This window comes from Coregonus lavaretus, assembly GCF_964263955.1.
Source record: "Coregonus lavaretus genome assembly, chromosome: 24".
Classification (NCBI taxonomy): domain Eukaryota; kingdom Metazoa; phylum Chordata; class Actinopteri; order Salmoniformes; family Salmonidae; genus Coregonus; species Coregonus lavaretus.
Genome location: NC_140011.1, coordinates 44708834 through 44731462, shown reverse-complemented (window position 1 = coordinate 44731462; position 22629 = coordinate 44708834). Strand labels below are relative to the sequence as shown.

Here is a 22629-nt window from a genome sequence, read left to right as displayed (position 1 = left end):
TAGACTGTTCTCTCTGCTACCGCATGGCAAGCGGTACCGGAGCGCCAAGACTAGGTCCAGCACATTGACTCGGTACCGGGCCAGACGGTACCTGGAGAATGCAGTCATACAGTTAACCCTTCAGCTGCTGCTGGGCCAGACGGTACCTGTATATAGCCTCGTTATTGTTATTTTATTGTTACTTATTTATTTAGTAAATATTTTCTTAACTCTTATTTTTCTTAAAACTGAATTGTTGGTTAGGGGCTTGTAAGTAAGCATTTCACTGTAAGGTATACCTACACCTGTTCTATTCGGCGTATGTGACAAATACAATTTGATTTGATGACAGTGTTATGACCATATTATGATAGGTTATATCAGCTGTTATGACATATTGTGACATGGTTATAACCGTGTCATAACGTGTTATGATGCTGGGTGTCAAGTAAAGTGTTACCCAAATGGTTTTCAGTGAAAGAGTAACAAAACAAAAAAGAACTAGTAAAAGAAAAGTCTCAGTTATGTCTTTACAGCTTTCTCCTCCTCCTCCTCCACCCTGTTCCTCCTCCTCTCTTCCTCCTCTGGGCACCTTCCAGGCAACAAGAAAGGTCCTCCTTTCCCTCTCCTCTCCTCTCCTCTCCTCTCCTCTCCTCTCCTCTCCTCTCCTCTCCTCTCCTCTCCTCTCCTCTCCTCTCCTCTCCTCTCCTCTCCTCTCCTCCCCACTAGGTGTGTACAGGTGAGAACTCATCCTCTCCCAGGTATAGTGAGGTCATATCTAGATCCAGCATGCGTTGCTCTGCCTCAGTCAGCCCATAGGGGGAGTCTCCAGACAGAGGCAGAGACCTACACCTCCCCTTCCTTTGCTCACTGGCAGACACGCTAAATGTGGAGCTGCGCTGCCTCTGCTGCTGTTGGTTATGGCGCCCCCGCTGGCCGGAGGCGGTGTTGCAGGACTGAGCCTCTCTCAGCTTCCTGGCCAGGATATTTCTCTGAATCGGGGAAGGGCCTCGACGGCTCCAGTTCTGTTCTGCCCGCTCCGCACGGTCCGGGGTGAGGTAGGCAGGGCAGCCACGAGACCCCACCCCTGGTCCTAATCCTGGTCCCCCTATACCTGAAGTCCCACCTCTCTCTCCTCCATCTTCACCTCCTCCTCCTCCTCCTCTATCACCACTCCTCCGCCTCTCCCTCTCCAGGGTGAGTTCAGGGTTGCTAAGCAGCTCAGATCCTAACATGGCTGCCGTTGTAGTGTTGGTCTCTGTGTGTTTGGGGTCAGAGGTCAAGTAGGTGTTGTTGTTTTCAGCGTGTTTGGGTTTGTTACTGAAACACGGAGGACTTCCAGTCTCCACCCAGGGTCTTCTCCTGTCGTCCCCAGGCCCAGGGGGTTGTGGTTTGGGCCTGGCCCAGTCGGGGGTGCTCTGCTCTGGGATGGGATAGTGGGGGTAGGTCGTGTTCTGGATCTGGTTCGCCAAGGTTCCCCGGGCCCTACAGCTGCCCTCGGGGAGGGTCCTGGTGCGGGGACCCACCTGAATGAATGAATAGATGAATGGCTGAATTAATAAATGAATACATTTCATTTTGATAATTACATTTAATAAATTCATTAAATTGTGCATATTTACACTGTCATTGGAGTACAACAATACATACAGTGAGGGAAAAAAGTATTTGATCCCCTGCTGATTTTGTACGTTTGCCCACTGACAAAGAAATGATCAGTCTATAATTTGAGAGACAGAATAACAACAAAATAATCCAGAAAAACGCATGTCAAAAATGTTATAAATTGATTTGCATTTTAATGAGGGAAATAAGTATTTGACCCCCTCTCAATCAAAAAGATTTCTGGCTCCCAGGTGTCTTTTATACAGGTAACGAGCTGAGATTAGGAGCACACTCTTAAAGGGAATGCTCCTAATCTCAGTTTGTTACCTGTATAAAAGACACCTGTCCACAGAAGCAATCAATCAATCACATTCCAAACTCCACCATGGCCAAGACCAAATAGCTCTCCAAGGATGTCAGGGACAAGATTGTAGACCTACACAAGGCTGGAATGGGCTACAAGACCATCGCCAAGCAGCTTGGTGAGAAGGTGACAACAGTTGGTGCGATTATTCGCAAATGGAAGAAACACAAAATAACTGTCAATCTCCTTCGGCCTGGGGCTCCATGCAAGATCTCACCTCGTGGAGTTGCAATGATCATGAGAACGGTGAGGAATCAGCCCAGAACTACACGGGAGGATCTTGTCAATGATCTCAAGGCAGCTGGGACCATAGTCACCAAGAAAATAATTGGTAACACACTACGCCGTGACGGACTGAAATCCTGCAGCGCCCGCAAGGTCCCCCTGCTCAAGAAAGCACATATACAGGGCCGTCTGAAGTTTGCCAATGAACATCTGAATGATTCAGAGGAGAACTGGGTGAAAGTGTTGTGGTCAGATGAGACCAAAATGGAGCTCTTTGGCATCAACTCAACTCGCCGTGTTTGGAAGAGGAGGAATGCTGCCTATGACCCCAAGAACACCATCCCCAACGTCAAACATGGAGGTGGAAACATTATGCTTTGGGGGTGTTTTTCTGCTAAGGGGACAGGACAACTTCACCGCATCAAAGGGACGATGGACGGGGCCATGTACCGTCAAATCTTGGGTGAGAATCTCCTTCCCTCAGCCAGGGCATTGAAAATTGGTTGTGGATGGGTATTCCAGCATGACAATGACCCAAAACACACGGCCAAGGCAACAAAGGAGTGGCTCAAGAAGAAGCACATTAAGGTCCTGGAGTGGCCTAGCCAGTCTCCAGACCTTAATCCCATAGGAAATCTGTGGAGGGAGCTGAAGGTTCGAGTTGCTAAACGTCAGCCTCAAAACCTTAATGACTTGGAGAAGATCTGCAAAGAGGAGTGGAACAAAATCCCTCCTGAGATGTGTGCAAACCTGGTGGCCAACTACAAGAAACGTCTGACCTCTGTGATTGCCAACAAGGGTTTTGCCACCAAGTACTAAGTCATGTTTTGCAGAGGGGTCAAATACTTATTTCCCTCATTAAAATGCAAATCAATTTATAACATTTTTTAAACACTTTTTTCTGGATTTGTATGTTGTTACTCTGTCTCTCACTGTTCAAATAAACCTACCATTAAAATGATAGACTGATCATGTCTTTGTCAGTGGGCAAATGTACAAAATCAGTAGGGGATCAAATACTTTTTTCCCTCACTGTACATTAAATATTATCAAGGATTAAAAACACAAAGCCTACCGACTTATTTCCATTGTGGTCCAGGTTATTATTGGTTATTACCTTCCTGGTTATTATTGGTTATTACCTTCCTGGTTATTACTGGTTATTACCTTCTAGGTTATTATTGGTTATTACCTTCCTGGTTATTATTGGTTATTACCTTCCATGTTATTATTGGTTATTACCTTCCAGGTTATTATTGGTTATTACCCTCCTGGTTATGACTGGTTATTACCTTCCTGGTTATTATTGGTTAGTACCTGGGTCTGACTCCTCTCCCTGTGGGGGCGACATGCGGCTGCTGGGGGAGGTGGGGGCTTGGTGTCGTGAAAGCTGGATGTCCGTCGGAAGTTTGGGTTTCTCTGGTACGAGTTGGAGGGGACGCCCCTTCCTCCTCCCATCCCTCCTAACCCAGTCCTCTCCACCATCTCCACCCAGTCTGCCGTGCGGTCTATTCGTCTGGAGCTCCCTCCACCCCCACCTTCTCTCACGTACCCGGCCACGGGAGGCCCCAGGACGAGCTCCACCCTGGGGCTCAGTCTGTCTGGCAGAGTAGCCGAGCTGCGCTGTGGGACCCTGGGCTCGGGGAACGGGGCGGTGATACAAAACCGGCTCAGATTAGAATCCTCTCCCTGGGGGTCCAGGGGGCCGGGGTTGGGGCTGAGCCCAGGGAGGGTGAACCCTGGCTGGGTAGGGGTGGAGGCGGAGGTGGGAGAGTCCTCCAGAAGAGTGTCGTGGACGGGGCTCTGTGAGACATGATAGAGCTGGGTGGCTTCCTTTAACCCTCTCTTCTTCATCTCTTTTAACTGCTGCTGGGCCAGACGGTACCTGGAGAATGCAGTCATACAGTTAACCCTTCAGCTGCTGCTGGGCCAGACGGTACCTGGAGAATGCAGTCATACAGTTAACCCTTCAGCTGCTGCTGGGCCAGACGGTACCTGGAGAATGCAGTCATACAGTTAACCCTTCAGCTGCTGCTGGGCCAGACGGTACCTGGAGAATGCAGTCATACAGTTAACCCTTCAGCTGCTTCTGGACCAGACGGTACCTGGAGAATGCAGTCATACAGTTAACCCTTCAGCTGTTGCCGGGCCAGACGGTACCTGGAGAATGCAGTCATACAGTTAACCCTTCAGCTGCTTCTGGACCAGACGGTACCTGGTCATATAGTCAGAAGGTGTTTATTTAAATTGCTCATCAGTTTAAAAAGTGTTGATGAATCCAAGCGAGAGAATGAAGAGGTTCATTAGCATGCTGTCTAGTCTGCGTGCGCCATTGCGCACATGTTGATTCTGTCCCCCATGTTGATTCTGTCCCCCCACACCAGACACGATAAGGACACGCAGGTTGAAATATCAAAACTAGCTCTGAACCAACTATATTAATTTGGGGACAGGTCGAAACACATGAAACATTCATGGCCATTTAGACAGCTAGCTTGCTGTTGGTAGTTAATGTGTCCTGGGATATAAACATTGGGTTGTTCATTTACCTGAAATGCACAAGGTCCTTTTTTTCTGGCTCTTTGTAGAATTTTCAGTCACACAAAATCGTGTGTTCTCTACTCCGATAATTAATCCACAGATAAAAGGGGAAACCTAGTTAGTTTCTAGTAATCTCTCCTTCTTCAATCTTCTTCAGTCTTCTTCTTCTTTGGACTTTATATGGCGGTTGGCAAACAACTTTAAGGTGCATTACCACCACCAACTGGACTGGAGTGTGTACCTCAGTTCATCTTTTAATCACCCACGTGGGTATATGCTCCTAAAAACCAATGAGGAGATGGGAGAGGCGGGAATTGCAGCACGTCAAGCTTAAAAAGCAGAACAAAGTTATATTTTAGCGCCTGGCTAAGCAGATTTGGATGAAATTATTGAAAACATCTGGAAATTTATTTTGCAACACGAGTGGTGTGGTCAGAATGTAACACTACAGTTATTCCCCATACTTCAGCTAACACTACAGTTATTCCCCATATTTCAGCTAACACTACAGTTATTCCCCATATTTCAGCTAACACTACAGTTATTCCCCGTCCTTCATCTAACGCTACAGTTATTCCCCACATTTCCGCTAACACCAGAGTTATTCCCCATATTTAAGCTAACACTACAGGTATTCCCTGGGTTTCATTTAACACTACAGTTATTCAACATACTTCAGCTAACACTACAGTTATTCCCAGTACTTGAGCTAGAACACTACAGTTATTCCCCGTATTTCAGCTAACACAACAGTTATTCCCCATCCTTCAACTAACACTACAGTTATTCCAAGTCCTTCATCTAACACTACAGTTATTCCCTTTCTTTCAGCTATAACACTACAGTTATTCCCTGTCCTTCAACTAACACCACAGTTATTCCCTGTCCTTCAACTAACACCACAGTTATTCCCTGTACTTCAGCTAGAACACTACAGTTTCCCAGTACTTTAGCTAACACTACAGTTTTTCCCCATATTTATATTAACACTACAGTTATTCCCTATACTTCAGCTAGAACACTAGTTATTCCCCGTACTTCAGCTAACATTACAGTTATTCAATGTCCTTCAACTAACACAACAGTTATTCACAGTACTTCAGCTAACACTACATTTATTCCCCATACTTCAGCTAGAAACCTACATTTATTCCCCATACTTCAGCTAGAAACCTACAGTTATTCCCTATACTTCAGCTAGAAACCTACAGTTATTCACCATACTTCAGCTAATACAAAAATTATTCCCAGTACTTCAGCTAACACTACAGTTATTCCCCGTCCTTCATCTAACACTACAGTTATTCCCTTTCTTTCAGCTAACACCACCGTTATTCCCTGTACTTCAGCTAACAATACATTTATTCCCCATACTTCAGCTAACAATACATTTATTCCCCATACTTCAGCTAGAACACTACGGTTATTCCCCGTACTGCCACGCCCTGACTCTGAGGACTTGTATTTGTTGAGTCAGGGTGTGTATCTTCTGTGTTGGGTTTGCTAGTTTGTTTTCTATGTTTTAGATCTAGAATATGTAGATCTATGTTGGCCGGTGTGGTTCCCAATCAGAGGCAGCTGTAGCTCGTTGCCTCTGATTGGGGACCATACTTAGGCAGCCTGTTGGCACCAGTTAGTTGTGGGATCTTGTTCCGTGTAAGGTATGTTGTTTGTATGCTACCTTGGACGTCACGTTTCGTTTGTTGTTTTGTTGTGTGTTTAGCCGTAAGTAAATATGAATGCATATCACGCTGCGCCTTGGTCCTTCTCGTCCGTAAGCGATCGTGACACGTACTTCAGCTAACACTACATGTATTCCCCATACTTAAGCTATAACACTACAGTTATTCCCCGTACTTCAGCTAACACTACATTTATTCCCCGTACTTCAGCTAAAAACCTACAGTTATTCCCCGTACTTCAGCTAAAAACCTACAGTTATTCCTCGTACTTCAGCTAGAACACTATAGTTATTTGCCGTACTTCAGCTAACAACACAGTTATTCCCAGTACTTCAGCTAACACTACATTTATTCCCCATACATAAGCTATAACACTACATCTATTTCAAGTTCTTCATCTAACACTACAGTTATTCCCCATACTTCAACTAGAACACTTTAGTTATTCCCTTTCTTTCAGCTAACACTACAGTTATTCCCCATATTTCAGCTAACACTACAGTTATTCCCCGTACTTCAGCTAACACTACATCTATTCCCCATACTTCAGCAAGAAACCTACAGTTATTCCCCATACTTCAGCTAGAACAGTACACTATTTCACGTACTTCAGCTAACAATACAGTTATTTCCCGTCCTTCAACTAACACTACAGTTATTCCCCATACTTCAACTAGAACACTACAGTTATTCTCTGTACTTCAGCCAAAACTACAGTTATTCCCCGTATTTATATTAACACTACAGTTATTCCCTATACTTCAGCTAGAACACTACAGTTATTCCACATACTTCAGCTAACACTAGTTATTCCCCGTACTTCAGCTAAAACTACAGTTATTCCAGATACTTCAGCTAACACTAGTTATTCCCCTTACTTCAGCTAAAACTACAGTTATTCCAGATACTTCAGCTAACACCACAGTTATTCCCCGTACTTCTGACTCAGAACAGTCCTAAAGCCTTCAAAAATATTCATATTTATAAATCCATGTTTTTCATTAAAGATTTCGCAGACAATACATCAATTGTCAGTTATGAGATGGTTAGTTCCAGCCAAGCAATCTGATTGGTCAAAATAGGGAATTGACTGACAAAGTGTATTTGTGGAGCACACAGTATGTTGTGATCGTACAGTACCAGTCAAAAGTTTGGACACACCTACTCATTCCAGGGTTTTTCTTTATTTTTACTATTTTCTACATTGTAGAATAATAGTGAAGACATCAAAACTATGAAATAACACATATGGAATCATATAGTAACCAAAAAAGTGTAAAACAAATCAAAATGTATTTTTGATAGATTAATTATTAATGACTAATTATTACACCCTGAAACTGTGTGAAATGTGTTAGAATGTGTGAGTGTAGGACCAGTAAAGACTATGACATTGAGCCACTATTCAGCAATGTGAGTAAGAGTTAGACCAGACAACAAAGGACAAGGAGAGCTGGCTACAGACAACTGAGAAACCAAGATAACTGAGGAATTTAGGGAGGAGAGAGACTGTTAGGCTTGGAAGTGTGTATGTGTGTGTGTGTATGCATGTGTGTGTGTGTGTGTGTGTATGTATGTGTGTGAACTGATGGTCAGGAGAGCAGTTTTAAAGTGGAAAACTACAGCCCGCCTACAGAGAGGAGGGATTTTTGTATGACGTATGAGTATAAAAGATGGACTCTGAAATTGTGGTGGCAGAATTCTCAATGAATAAATCTCTGACTATGCAGGCCGGGACTCTGTCCGTTTCTTGATTTTGGGAGACGCACAGAGACACTGAAATAGTTTGTTAAATAATTCACATAACAATTTTATAATTGAGATTCTTCAAAGTAGCCACCCTTTGCCTTGATGATAGCTTTGCACACTCTTGGAATTCTCTCAACCAGCTTCATGAGGTAGTCACCTGGAATGAATTTCAATTAACAGGTGTGCCTTGTTAAAAGTTAATTTGTGGAATTTCTGTCCTTCTTAATGTGTTTGAGCCAATCAGTTGTGCTGTGACAAGGTAGGGGTGGTATACAGAAGATAGCCCTATTTGGTAAAAGACCAAGTCCATATTATGGCAAGAACAGCTCAAATAAGCAAAGAGAATCAACAGTCCATCATTACTTTAAGACATGAAGGTCAGTCAATACGGAAAATGTCAAGAACTTTGAAAGTTTCTTCAAGTGCAGTCGCAAAAACCATCAAGCGCTATGATGAAACTGGCTTTCATGAGGACCGTCACAGGAAAGGAAGACCCAGAGTTATCTCTGCTGCAGAGGATACGTTCATTAGAGTTAACGGCACCTCAGATTGCAGCCCAAATAAAATGCTTCACAGAGTTCAAGTAACAGACACATCTCAACATCAACTGTTCAGAGAAGACTGCGTGAATCAGGCCTTCATGGTCGAATTGCTGCAAAGAAACCACTACTAAAGAACACCAATAAGAAGAAGAGACTTGCTTGGGCCAAGAAACACGAGCAATGGACATTAGACCGGTGGAAATCTGTCCTTTGGTCTGATGAGTTCAAATTTGAGATTTTTGGTTCCAACCGCCATGTCTTTGTGAGACGCAGAGTAGGTGAACGGATGATCTCCACATGTGTGGTTCCCACCGTGAAGCATGGAGGAGGAGGTGTGATGGTGCTTTGCTGGTGACACTGTCTGAGATTTATTTAGAATTCAAGGCACACTTAACCAGCATGGCTACCACAGTATTCTGCAGCGATACTCCATCCCATCTGGTTTGCGCTTAGTGCGACTATCATTTGTTTTTCAACAGGACAATAACCCAAAACACACCTCCAGGCTGTGTAAGGGCTATTTGACCAAGGAGAGTGATGCATCAGATGACCTGGCCTCCACAATCACCCTACCTCAACCCAATTGAGATGGTTTGGGATGAGTTGGACCGCAGAGTGAAGTAAAAGCAGCCAACAAGTGCTCAGCATATGTGGGAACTCCTTCAAGACTGTCGGAAAAGCATTCCAGGTGAAGCTGGTTGAGAGAATGCAAAGAGTGTGCGAAGCGGTCTTCAAGGCAAAAGGTGGCTATTTTGAAGAATCTAAAAAGTTTAACAATTTTTTGGTTACTACATGACTCCATATGTGTTATTTCATAGTTTTGATGTCTTCACTATTATTCTACAATGTAGAAAATAGTAAAAATAAAGAAAAACCCTTGAATGAGTAGGTGTGTCCAAACTTTTGACTGGTACTGTATATTAATAATAGTAATACATTCAATTAAAACATAGATGTGAAATAAACAAACACATTCTACCTACCCAAAGATGGGCGGTAGCACCTTCTGTCCCGATGGAGACAGTCTATCTGGGTCCTGAACCAGGGGAATAACCAGAGGAGGGGGCTGAGGCAGAGGCTTGCACCCCAGGTTAGGCCTTTCGTTCTGGGTTAGCCCCGGCCCTGTGCCCCCCTGGTTGTCGGAGAGGCTGGGTCTCTGGAGACTGTGCCCACAGATGGAGGCCTCGTCAGAGAGTTTACGTCCCCCAGGTGAGTGCATAGATCCGCGGCGGACGGAGCTACAATGGGGTGTCCGGCAGAGTTTACGCCACAGGGTGACCAGGAGGGTAGCTAGGATGACTGCCAGACACAGGGATATACCGGCCACGGCTACCAGGTTACCACCACCGAGAGAGGAGGAGGCTGGAGGAGGGGGGAGGGACGGGGGGGGAGCGGGGAGGACTGGGAGACCGAGAGAGATGGAAAGAGAGGAAGTGAGAAAGGGGACGGGAGAGCAGAAAGATAAATAGATGAGGGGGTGGGGAGAAGAGAAACAAGGTTAAGTTAGATGATTGAGGAAATCAATATGACATAATTGAGAATAACCCTATGAGCACAAGACAATGAAAAGATGTTGAAAATACGTATTTTTGGGAAGTAAAAACTGGAGTGATGAAAAGGGAAAGGAGAGAGAGTTGGAGGGAGATACTTCATGACTGAAGATAATAATACCAACAGAGTGGAAAGGAGAGAGAGTTGACAGAAGAAGTACCTGTACAGTCTTCCAGTGAGCAGAGAGACTGTTCCTTGACCATGCCGGTGCACTGCATACTTCCACCACCGGAGGGCAGCAGACACTTTCGCACTCTCTCCCTCACACCCTCTCCACAGCTCACACTGCACACACTCCACGCCTGCCACGCACCCCAGGACTCTACAGAGAGAGATGGGAGAGAGAGAGAGAGAGAGAGGGGGGAGAAAGAGAGGTCGAGAGAGGAGAGAGAGGGGGGGAGAGAGGGGGGGAGAGAAAGGGAGAGAGAGGGGGAGAGGAGAAGGCGGAGAGAGTTTTTGGGGATTGAGTGAGAGAGAGAGAGAGAGAGAGATGTCACATACAGTAGCTCTCTATAGCTGCTGAAAAAAATGCTGGTCTGATGCTGGTCAAGCTGGTCTGATGCTGGTCAGTGCTGGTCTGATGCTGGTCAGTGCTGGTCTGATGCTGGTCAGTGCTGGTCTGATGCTGGTCAGTGCTGTTCTGATGCTGGTCAAGCTGGTCTGATGCTGGTCAAGCTGGGCTGATGCTGGTCAAGCTGGTCTGATGCTGGTCAAGCTGGTCTGATGCTGGTCAGTGCTGGTCTGATGCCGGTCAGTGCTGGTCTGATGCTGGTCAGTGCTGGTTTGATGCTGGTCAAGTTGGTTTGCTGCTGGTCTGATGCTGGTCAAGCTGGTCTGATGCTGGTCAAGCTGGGCTGATGCTGGTCAGTGCTGGTCTGATGCTGGTCAGTGCTGGTCTGATGCTGGTCAGTGCTGGTCTGATGCTGGTCAAGCTGGTCTGATGCTGGTCAAGCGGGTCTGATGCTGGTCAAGCTGGTCTGATGCTGGCCGAGCTAGGGTTAAGTTAGGGTTAGGGTTAAGGTTAGGGCTAGAATATAGCAGTTAGGGTTTGCGGTCAGGGTTAGGGTTGGGGGTCATGGTTGGGTTAGGGGTGTAGGGTCAGGGTAAGGGTTAGGGGTCATGGTTGGGTTAGGGGTGTAGGGTCAGGGTTAGGGTTGGGGGTCATGGTTGGGTTAGGGGTGTAGGGTCAGGGTTAGGGTTGGGGGTCATGGTTGGGTTAGGGGTGTAGGGTCAGGGTTAGGGTTGGGGGTCATGGTTGGGTTAGGGGTGTAGGGTCAGGGTAAGGGTTAGGGGTCATGGTTGGGTTAGGGGTGTAGGGTCAGGGTTAGGGTTGGGGGTCATGGTTGGGTTAGGGGTGTAGGGTCAGGGTAAAGTTGTGTTCCTACCTGCATTCCTGTGTACCACCAGGCAGGTCTGTGCTGGACTCAAAGAGCGGCTGAAGTTGAGAACAAATCTGAAGCAGTATTTATTCCTTCCTGGGTCAAACACTGAACAGTTGAATTCTGTCTCGTTCTCCCCCTGTGTCAGCCAATTAAACGCCAGTGGAGCGGAGGGAGTCGAGCCCTCTGCCCCTCCACCCCCCTCCACCCCCATCACCCCTCCACCTGCGCCCCCCTTCCCCTCCGACCCCACACCTCCGTCCCGGAATAAAAGGACCTTGCCGTAGATCAGAGCACAGGGAGGGGTCACCAGGCGCACAGATACCACTCCCTCACAGCCTGACCTGGAGGAGGAGAAGGAGAAGAAGAATCCTTACAAGGCCTCTGCTGTAATTACCCTTCTGTAACACACACTACAGTTACCTCTGAGTCATTTAAGCCGACGCTGTTATCCAGAGCGACTTACAGTGCATTGGACAACCACATAATCACAGTCATAGTAACTAAAACGTTCCTCAAGAAAGCAGCGATCAGCAAAGTCAGTAAAAACAAGGGCAACAGTAAACATGTCGTCAACAACAACAACAACAACAACAACAACAACAACAACAAAAATCGGGCCATTGGTGTCGGAGATATCGCGTGGGGACGCACTTACTAACGAACGGACGGAGACTGATCAATATTCCATCCTGGATGTCATCGAGGGGTCAAGAGGGCCCCTGTAGGCGCTGGAGTCTGTGGCCCCTTGCAGCGTGTGTTCAAAACCCATCTGTGCCTTCATTCATATCTGTACTTCTGTCTCTCCCACACACACATTTGTGACCTTCTATGTCAATAAAGATGTTTTTTGAATGAGAGGGCACCTGTAGGAGTTTATCTGAGATACGGCTGCTATGTCCGTGTGCGTGCGCAGAGATATCTGTTTACATGTATTTGAAATACGTATTTCAATTACTTGAGTATTTTTTCATTTGTATTTCACAGGCCTGAACTACAATCCAATGTCATTTGTAACAAGATACTTGAGACTTATAATTAGTAAAAAAAAATGTGTGTGCCAAATACAAAATACTTCTCTATACAATATATTTTTTTATTTTATGGTTCACCATTTTGTGGCCCCTTTCACCCTGCATTGGTATCAGAAGTCTGATGGCACTATGGTGTGATAAGAGCGTCTGCTAAATTTACTAAAAATAAATGTATACAGTACCAGTCAAAAGTTTGGACACACCTACTCATTCAAGGGTTTTTCTTTATTTTTACTATTTGCTACATTGTAGAATAATAGTGAAGACATCAAAACTATGAAATAACACATATGGAATCATGTAGTAACCAAAAAAGTGTTAAACAAATCAAAATATATTTTATATTTGAGATTCTTCAAAGTAGCCACCCTTTGCCTTGATGACAGCTTTGCACACTCTTGACATTCTCTCAACCAGCTTGATGAGGTAGTCACCTGGAATGCATTTTAATTAACAGGTGTGCCTTCTTCAAAGTTAATTTGTGGAATTTCTTTCCTTCTTAATGCGTTTGAGCAAACCCTTGAATGAGTAAGTGTGTCCACATTTTTAACTGGTACTGTATATATTTACAAAAATATATAAGGGGGATTGGAAATGATGCAGACAATTACACTGATAGAAGCCACAATCTATCTGCAATATTAAAAGCTGATCTACCACCTAAAAAATACAAAAATTAAAATTATAAATTGTAGCTGGTCCCATCCGATAACATGGTACAAGTTAGCCCTATGCTAACCTCACCCGGTGGCAGTGATTACATCCTGGCACAACTTCTGCTTCAGCTTATCAAAGATCTTAGATTTTCTATCCACCAACCAACGGCATTTCTTAAAATAGGTCAACCCTGGCCACCAGAGGGATTCAAGGTTTCCTTGTTCCGTTGGTCTGTAACAAAACGTTGTGTGCCAAGATGTGACCGACCGGCTCGATTCGGACTTATGTAGCAAAATTTGAAATTGTGTTTTTTTACATTGGATAAAAGTAGAGACTCAGAGCTAGAAAATGGTATATCATACACTACAGTTGAGGAACAATGGGAAAGTAATTCTGCTTTGAAAAGCTGATAAACTTGTAAACCCCACTTTTAAGAAAATGGCCCTTGAATGTTTTGGTACCTACTGGAGAGCTCTTCTTTGTCTACACCCATTCAGCATCATTCACACCCTCTTAAGCTTTAGCCCCACCCATCTCTTTAAGGATTCACATGAGGCCATGTGCTTGACAACCAAAGATTTCAAGACTGAAGGCTGGCTTATACTAAAGTGTGCTCTGGCCGTTCGTAAACTCAGAGCGTTGTCAGATTGGCCATTCAGAAATTCAGAGCGTTTCGCTCTCGGAGCGTTCAGAGCGCACACTGGACGCTCTGGCCGAGGAGTAGGGTTGATCCGAGCGTTCTGACCTAACAACAGTAGTCAAGCACCCAAGCTAACTGGCTAATGTTGGCTAGCTAGCTAGCTACTTCCAGACACAAATGAGAGAACACCTCACTCTGACCATTTTACTCGCCATAGCAGAGCTGGTTAGGCTGTTTTCATGTTATCCAGAGCGTTGGCGACTTCAACTGTGCTGCTGGCAACATTTAATTACGCTTTTTTCCCCTTACGTTTACTGACACCGGCCACATATTCAACGGGTGTTGAGCGTTCGTCACTTATTCTGCGCTCTGGCACACTCAGACGAGAGTGCTCTGAAATCGGAGTAGATAGCCAGAGCGAATTTACCAGCTACGTCTATCGACAGTTGTCGCAGTGACATCATAGCAGTCTTTTAATGTAATATGATTATTAGGCAATAGCAGTGTGTTTGTGTGCAAGGCTAACGTTTTATTCCTTTTTCATTTTGAAACTGTTGGCTATGTCCCTTTTCAACACACTAACCCAATAGCCTACATTCACATTTACGTCATTTAGCAGACGCTCTTATCCAGAGCGACTTACAGTTAGTGAGTGCATCCATGTTTTTTTATTTGTTTTGCTTTTCAAAGGGAAGGGGGGGTTGGGAGGGGGGGGGGAACTCGTGTTAAATTCGACTGGACACTTTACACAGTCACAGGCTAGTTGCTTTGATGATCAGAACGTGCTGTTGGACTGAGGTATGTTAAGGACACTTCCATGAACAAGTGTTGGAACACGTCCCTCCCGAGTGGCGCAGTGGTCTAAGGCACTGCATCGCAGTGCTAGCTGTGCCACTAGAGATCCTGGTTCGTATCCAGGCTCTGTCGTAGCCGGCCGTGACCGGGAGACCCATGGGGCGGCGCACAATTGGCCCAGCGTCGTCCAGGGTAGGGGAGGGAATGGCCGGCAGGGATGTAGCTCAGTTGGTAGAGCATGGTGTTTGCAACGCCAGGGTTGTGGGTTCGATTCCCACGGGGGGCTAGTATAATAAAAAAAAATAATAAACATGCACTCACTAACTGTAAGTCGCTCTGGATAAGAGCGTCTGCTAAATGACTGAAATGTAAATGTACGTCTACAATTTTAACTGGCTGCAGAAGTTGTACCAGGATGTAATCACTGCCACCTGGTGAGGTTAGCATAGGGCTAACATGTGCCATGTTATCTTATGGGTCCAGCTACAATTTTTGCTTTCTGTCACATGCAGGTAAATCAAACATTTTAATTGGCTGATATGCATTTTATGCAGAGAACCTGTTTAACTTTAAATGCTTGCTTTGGTTCCCAAGTATGGCCCCACTGAATTTAGGTAAAATAAAATACTTTGCAAAAGTATTTGATATTTTATTTTGATGCATTGGTCTTTGTAAACAAGATAGTATCTTTGCCCATCTCTCTCTGTGTGTGTGTGTGTGTGTGTGTGAGGTATGCATGTGTGTGTGTGTGTGTGTGTGTGTGTGTGTGTGTGTGTGTGTGTGTGTGTGTGCGCGCGCGTGTGTGCGCGTGTGCATGCGTGCGTGTGTGCGCGTGCGCGTGCGTGTGCGTGTGTGTGTGTGTGTGCGCGTGTGTGTGTGTGTGTGTCTGTGTGTGTGTGTGTCTGTGTGCGCGTGTGCGTGCGTGCGTGTGCGTGTGTGTGTGTGAGAGATCGTACCTGTAGGAGTTGACGTTGTCCACCAGTAGTTTATAGGAGAAGATCCTAGAGAGGTAGAGAGGGCCAGATGACTTGACATCCTGGTTTGTGTGAGGGGAGCGCAGCGCCACCCTGTGGTAGAATAAAATACAACTTTATTTATACCGTACATTACATTTTAGTCATTTAGCAGACGCTCTTATCCAGAGCGACTTACAGTTAGTGAATACATATATATATATTTTTTTTCATACTGGCCCCCCGTGGGAATCGAACCCACAACCCTGGCGTTGCAAACGCTCTATCAACTGATCTGTATGTACTATAGTTTTGGCAAGTCGGTTAGGACATCTACTTTGTGCATGACACGTCATTTTTCCAACAATTGTTTACAGACAGATTATTTCACCTATAATTCACTGTATCACAATTCCAGTGGGTCAGAAGTTTACATACACTAAGTTGACTGTGCCTTTAAACAGCTTGGAAAATTCCAGAAAATGACGTCATGGCTTTAGAAGCTCCTTATAGGCTAATTGACATCGTTTGAGTCAACAGAATGCTAGCTAAATCTCCATGAATGTTTCATGTGTCTTTCGATGGGGCACGCGGATGCACGCTTTGGTTTGATCAAGGTGTGATTGGTCAAAAGACCAATTAGTGGAAAAAAGATCAGAATTGGGCAGCCTGTGTAAATGCAGCCTAACTCTCAATCTATCCAATAAACTGCCCCACTCCTTAAAAATAAAAATAGATGGTAAAACAGCAGTGTACCTGATGAAGTCTCGCTCTGTGAAATGGAACGCACACGACAGATCCACCTTCTGAGAATGCAGCGCTTTGATTGGGTGCCGGGTGCGGGCGCGGACCTTGTCAATGCTGTTTCGACCAATCTGGTTGAACTCCAGGTAGCTGACCTCCAGGAAGAGGGCAGAGCCAACGCCAGAGGAGCAGGACTGGAACAGCTCATTGGTCGAGATCCCCACCTGGGAGTGGCAAAGGGGACGAGGGTTAGACAGTGGCTCACTCCAATGATACCTAACGTGATAAATAGCAGCTATGGTGTTACGGCTATCATTTAGTTGAACAACCACACACACACACACACACACACACACACACACACACAGACCCTTTCCTCACCTGGAAGGATCCTGACTGGTTGCTGGCCCGGTCCACAGCAATGTGAAAGGTCGGCCACTCCACCTGCAGTTCAGAGCTCCACCACCAGGTGCTAGTAGTAGTAACATCCCCATCTCCATCCGTTATGCTAGCATTAGCATTACCATTAGCATTAGAATTGGCGGTTGCGTAGTCAATCTGCTCCAGGTGGAAGCGGAATGTTCCAGCGTACAGGAAGCAGGAGCAGTTGAACTCTAAAATCATGTCAGATCAAAGTGTATTTGTAATATGGGATACAGCGTAGTGTACACAGTTCAATGTAATGCTTACCTACAACAGAGCACATATACAGTACATAGAGAGTTGGGCCAACTTTTAGAATGGATGCCAGGTTAGCGCTTTTGAGCATTCTATTTATCCATTCATGACGAGAATTTGGAATCTTGTACATAGCATTGTTTAGAATTCATAAAATTCAGTGCTATTGGTCAATATTGGCCGTGGGGAGCCAACATGGTCGCCATGAAATGGAGTGTCATGCAAATGCATCATTATGCAGAAACCTCAATGTCCTCGCTAAATACACAGCTCTGACATTCAGTAAAAAAGTGTCTGTAGACAATTAGAATGAGACAAGTGTTGTCTACAGACACGTCGTTAGACCAAGTAAAACCCTGCCTTAAAAAGTACAAAAGAGCACTAACCTAATCTCCCCTCTGATTGGTTGGCTGGCAGGGATCTGGTGAGCAGGGTGGCGTTGGTTTCCGTGTCAACCAGAGATAGGGTCATGTTCCGGAAGTCGGAGGAAGCGTTGCGGTCCGTGGCGTTGTAGTTGACGAACACACTGCTGTTGCTAAGGGCAACATGGACAGAGGGCCACAGGTGGAGGCCAGCCATAGCTACAGTCAGACGAGGGGGCAGATTTATTTAAATAGTAGACAGATTTAGTACACTAAGAAAAATAATGCAGATTTATTTTAATAGATTTAGTACACTAAGAAAAATCATGTAGATTTATTTAAATAGTAGACAGGTTATGTACACTAAGAACAATCATGTAGATTTATTTAAATAGTAGACAGGTTATGTACACTAAGAAAAAGAAAGTAGATTTAATTAAATAGTAGACAGGTTATGTACACTAAGAACAATCATGTAGATTTATTTAAATAGTAGACAGGTTATGTACACTAAGAAAAATCATGTAGATTTATTTAAATAGTAGATAGTTAGGTAGACAGTAAGAAAAATCATGTACAGTTGAAGTCGGAAGTTTACATACACTTAAGTTGGAGTCATTAAAACTCGTTTTTCAACCACTCCACAAATGTATTGTTAACAAACTATAGTTTTGGCAAGTCGGTTAGGACATCTACTTTGTGCATGACACAAGTAATTTTTCCAACAATTGTTTACAGACAGACTATTTCACTTATAATTCACTGTATCACAATTCCAGTGGGTCAGAAGTTTACATACACTAAGTTGACTGTGCATTTAAACAGGTTGGAAAATTCCAGAAAATGATGTAATGGCTTTAGAAGCTTCTGATAGGCTAATTGACATCATTTGAGTGAATTGGAGGTGTACCTGTAGATGTATTTCAAGGCCGACCTTCAAACTCAGTGCCTCTTTGCTTGACATCATGGGAAAATCAAAATAAATCAGCCAAGACCTCAGAAAAAAAATTGTAGACCTTTCCAAATCTGGTTCATCCTTGGGAGCAATTTCCAAACGCCTGAAGGTACCACGTTCATCTGTACAAACAATAGTACGCAAGTATAAACACCATGGGACCACGCAGCCGTCATACCGCTCAGGAAGGAGACGTGTTCTGTCTCCTAGAGATGAACGTACTTTGGTGCGAAAAGTGCAAATCAATCCCAGAACAACTGCAAAGGACCTTGTGAAGATGCTGGAGGAAACAGGTACAAAAGTATCTATATCCACAGTAAAACGAGTCCTATATCGACATAAACTGAAAGGCCGCTCAGCAAGGAAGAAGCCACTGTTCCAAAACCGCCATAAAAAAGCCAGACTACGGTGCGCAATTGCAAATGGGGATAAAGATCGTACTTTTTGGAGAAATGTCCTCTGGTCTGATGAAACAAAAATAGAACTGTTTGGCCATAATGACCATCGTTATGTTTGGAGGAAAAAGGTGGTGGCTTGCAAGCCGAAGAACACCATCCCAACCGTGAAGCACGGGGGTGGCAGCATCATGCTGTGGGGGTGCTTTGCTGCAGGAGGGACTGGTGCACTTCACAAAATAGATTGCATCATGAGGAAGGAAGATTATGTGGATATATTGAAGCAACATTTTAAGACATCAGTCATGAAGTTAAAGCTTGGTCTCAAATGGGTCTTTCAAATGGACAATGACCCCAAGCATACTTCCAAAGTTGTGGCAAAATGGCTTAAGGACAACAAAGTCAAGGTATTGGAGTGGCCATTACAAAGCCCTGACCTCAATCCTATAGAAAATGTGTGGGCAGAACTGAAAAAGCGTGTGCGAGCAAGGAGGCCTACCAACCTGACTCAGTTACACTAGCTCTGTCAGGAGGAATGGGCCAAAATTCACCCAACTTATTGTGGGAAGCTTGTGGAAGGCTACCCGAAACATTTGACCCAAGTTAAACAATTTAAAGGCAATGCTACCAAATACTAATTGAGTGTATGTAAACTTCTGACCCACTGGGAATGTGATGAAAGACATAAAAGCTGAAATAAATCATTCTCTCTACTATTATTCTGACATTTCACATTCTTAAAATAAAGTGGTGATCCTAACTGACCTAACACAGGGAATTTTTACTGTCTCTGTCTGTCTGTCTGTCTGTCTGTCTGTCTGTCTGTCTGTCTGTCTGTCTGTCTGTCTGTCTGTCTGTCTGTCTGTCTGTCTGTCTGTCTGTCTGTCTGTCTATTTGACAGTCTGTCTGTCTGTCTGTCTGTCTGTCTGTCTGTCTGTCTGTCTGTCTGTCTGTCTGTCTGTCTATTTGACAGTCTGTCTGTCTGTCTGTCTGGGTCTGTCTGTCTGTCTGTCTGTCTGTCTGGGTCTGTCTGTCTGTCTCGGTCTCGGTCTGTGTATCTGTATCTGGGTAGTACAGGGCTGCAGTGGCATTGTGATGTGATGAATGCCACTGTGAATAGGTCACATCCTGTCACAGAAACACCCTACGACGGGAAGAGGGTGGAGGAACAGAGACTGACCCTCAATTCAACCATCTCCCTCCCTGTATTTCCTCTCTCAGTGGCCTTCCCTCTCTCAGCAGGTTTGAATGGGTCTGGTTGACCTTCATACTAAAGGTATGTCCCTATTTAGTGCACTACTTTTGACCAGGACCCATAGGGAATAGGGTGCCATTTGGGACGTAACTCAATAGAGGTAGAGTAGAACAAAGAGAACTGAGATAAAAAAAAAAGTATTTATAGAAATCAACTTTGTTGTGTGTCAGAAAGTATTCACACCCCTTGACTTTTTCCACGTTTTGTTGGGTAACAAATTGGGATTAAAATGGATTGAATTGTCATTTTCAACGATCTACACAAAATACTCTGTAATGTCAAAGTAGAAGAACAATTATAAAAAATAAAATATATATATATACAGTGGGGAGAACAAGTATTTGATACACTGCCGATTTTGCAGGTTTTCCTACTTACAAAGCATGTAGAGGTATGTAATTTTTATCATAGGTACACTTCAACTGTGAGAGACGGAATCTAAAACAAAAATCCAGAAAATGATTTTTAAGTAATTAATTTGCATTTTATTGCATGACATAAGTATTTGATACATCAGAAAAGCAGAACTTAATATTTGGTACAGAAACCTTTGTTTGCAATTACAGAGATCATACGTTTCCTGTAGGTCTTGACCAGGTTTGCACACACTGCAGCAGGGATTTTGGACCACTCCTCCATACAGACCTTCTCCAGATCCTTCAGGTTTCGGGGCTGTCGCTGGGCAATACGGACTTTCAGCTCCCTCCAAAGATGTTCTATTGGGTTCAGGTCTGGAGACTGGCTAGGCCACTCCAGGACCTTGAGATGCTTCTTACGGAGCCACTCCTTAGTTGCCCTGGCTGTGTGTTTCGGGTCGTTGTCATGCTGGAAGACCCAGCCACGACCCATCTTCAATGCTCTTACTGAGGGAAGGAGGTTGTTGGCCAAGATCTCGCGATACATGGCCCCATCCATCCTCCCCTCAATACGGTGCAGTCGTCCTGTCCCCTTTGCAGAAAAGCATCCCCAAAGAATGATGTTTCCACCTCCATGCTTCATGGTTGGGATGGTGTTCTTGGGGTTGTACTCATCCTTCTTCTTCCTCCAAACACGGCGAGTGGAGTTTAGACCAAAAAGCTCTATTTTTGTCTCATCAGACCACATGACCTTCTCCCATTCCTCCTCTGGATCATCCAGATGGTCATTGGCAAACTTCAGACGGGCCTGGACATGCGCTGGCTTGAGCAGGGGGACCTTGCGTGCGCTGCAGGATTTTAATCCATGACGGCGTAGCGTGTTACTAATGGAAATTCATTACTTAAAAATCCTACAATGTGATTTTCTGGATTTTTGTATTAGATTCCGTCTCTCACAGTTGACATGTACCTATGATGAAAATTACAGGCCTCTCTCATCTTTTTAAGTGGGAGAACTTGCACAATTGGTGGCTGACTAAATACTTTTTTTCCCCCACTGTACACTGGAGTTGCTTACCAAGAAGACAGTGAATGTTCCTGAGTGGCCTAGTTACAGTTTTGACTTAAATCTGCTTGAAAATCTACGGCAAGACTTGAAAACGTCTTTCTAGCAATGATCAACAACCAACTTGACAGAGCTTGAAGAATGTTTAAAAGAATAATGTGCAAATATTGTACAATCCAGGTGTGGAAAGCTCTTAGATACTTTTTTTTTTTTTTTTTTTTTTTTTTTTTTGGGGGGGGATGGATCAGCTTAATATTGCAGATAGATTGTATCTTCTATCAATGTAATTGTCTGCATCACTTCCAATCCCCCATGTTTATTTTTTATTTTTTATATATATATTCCCCTTTATTACTTTTCAACCCCACCATCCTTTCCCTACTTGGAGTAAATTAGTGAACAACAACGCCCAGGCCTCTACTTCCGGTCTATACTTACTATCTACACCTTATGGACAGAGTTAATTTTACAATAATTCTATATCTATATATATATATATATATTTTTTGCTCCTGAACTTCTTCTACTCTCAACCTCTCCGATCATTTTCATGATGTCCATCCGGTTTGCTTCTAAATGCCATATCTTTCTAACTGTGCTCTTTCCCAAAAGCTCCCAACATACAACCTATATACTTATTATGGACACAGTATGCTTACATTATTAGCTATCTTTGTTATTATTTGTTGTTATTTGTTATTAGTCCCATCCTTCAACTCTATTCAATACCTCCCATCTATCTCTTAACACCATCCATATAGGATTTCTATTTGCCATATATATTTCGACCGTACTGTGATGTTTTACAAAAGTTCTGAACCTTTCTATTCTCATTGCTTCTACAGATTGTGAATTAAAAATAAACATTTTTGCTAAAAGTATTATTATATTATTGATTGATTGACTATGACTTTTCAGATCACCCAGTAATGCTATCTGCAAGGTTAGTTCCAGGTAAATATTGCAATCCTTTAGCCATTCCTGGACCTGTGTCCAAAAACAAGCTACAAATGGACAGAACCAAAACAAATGATCTAATGATTCTGTCTCTTCACAGCAAAATCTGCAGAGCTGGGAAGATTGTATCCCCCATATAAATAACATTCTATTGGTAGCAAGAAT

The 22629-nt window shown here is 44.2% G+C and overlaps 1 protein-coding gene across 1 annotated transcript in view; it reads right to left on the bottom strand.

The window, feature by feature from the left end:
- Positions 1-704: 704 nt before the first annotated feature.
- The window catches only part of LOC311099904 (thrombospondin type-1 domain-containing protein 1-like), a gene marked incomplete at its 3' end in the record, with an annotated part of 40615 nt that continues 18690 nt past the window's right edge, over positions 705-22629 (bottom strand). Inside the window, exons 3-11 of the mRNA XM_084140623.1 lie at positions 17505-17699; positions 16822-17054; positions 16453-16664; positions 15700-15810; positions 11624-11961; positions 10399-10560; positions 9671-10088; positions 3491-4058; positions 705-1505 (exon numbers count right to left, since the gene is read on the bottom strand). Of these exons, the coding sequence (XP_083996749.1) occupies positions 705-1505; positions 3491-4058; positions 9671-10088; positions 10399-10560; positions 11624-11961; positions 15700-15810; positions 16453-16664; positions 16822-17054; positions 17505-17699 (3038 nt within the window). The remainder of the gene's footprint in view (positions 1506-3490; positions 4059-9670; positions 10089-10398; positions 10561-11623; positions 11962-15699; positions 15811-16452; positions 16665-16821; positions 17055-17504; positions 17700-22629) is intronic.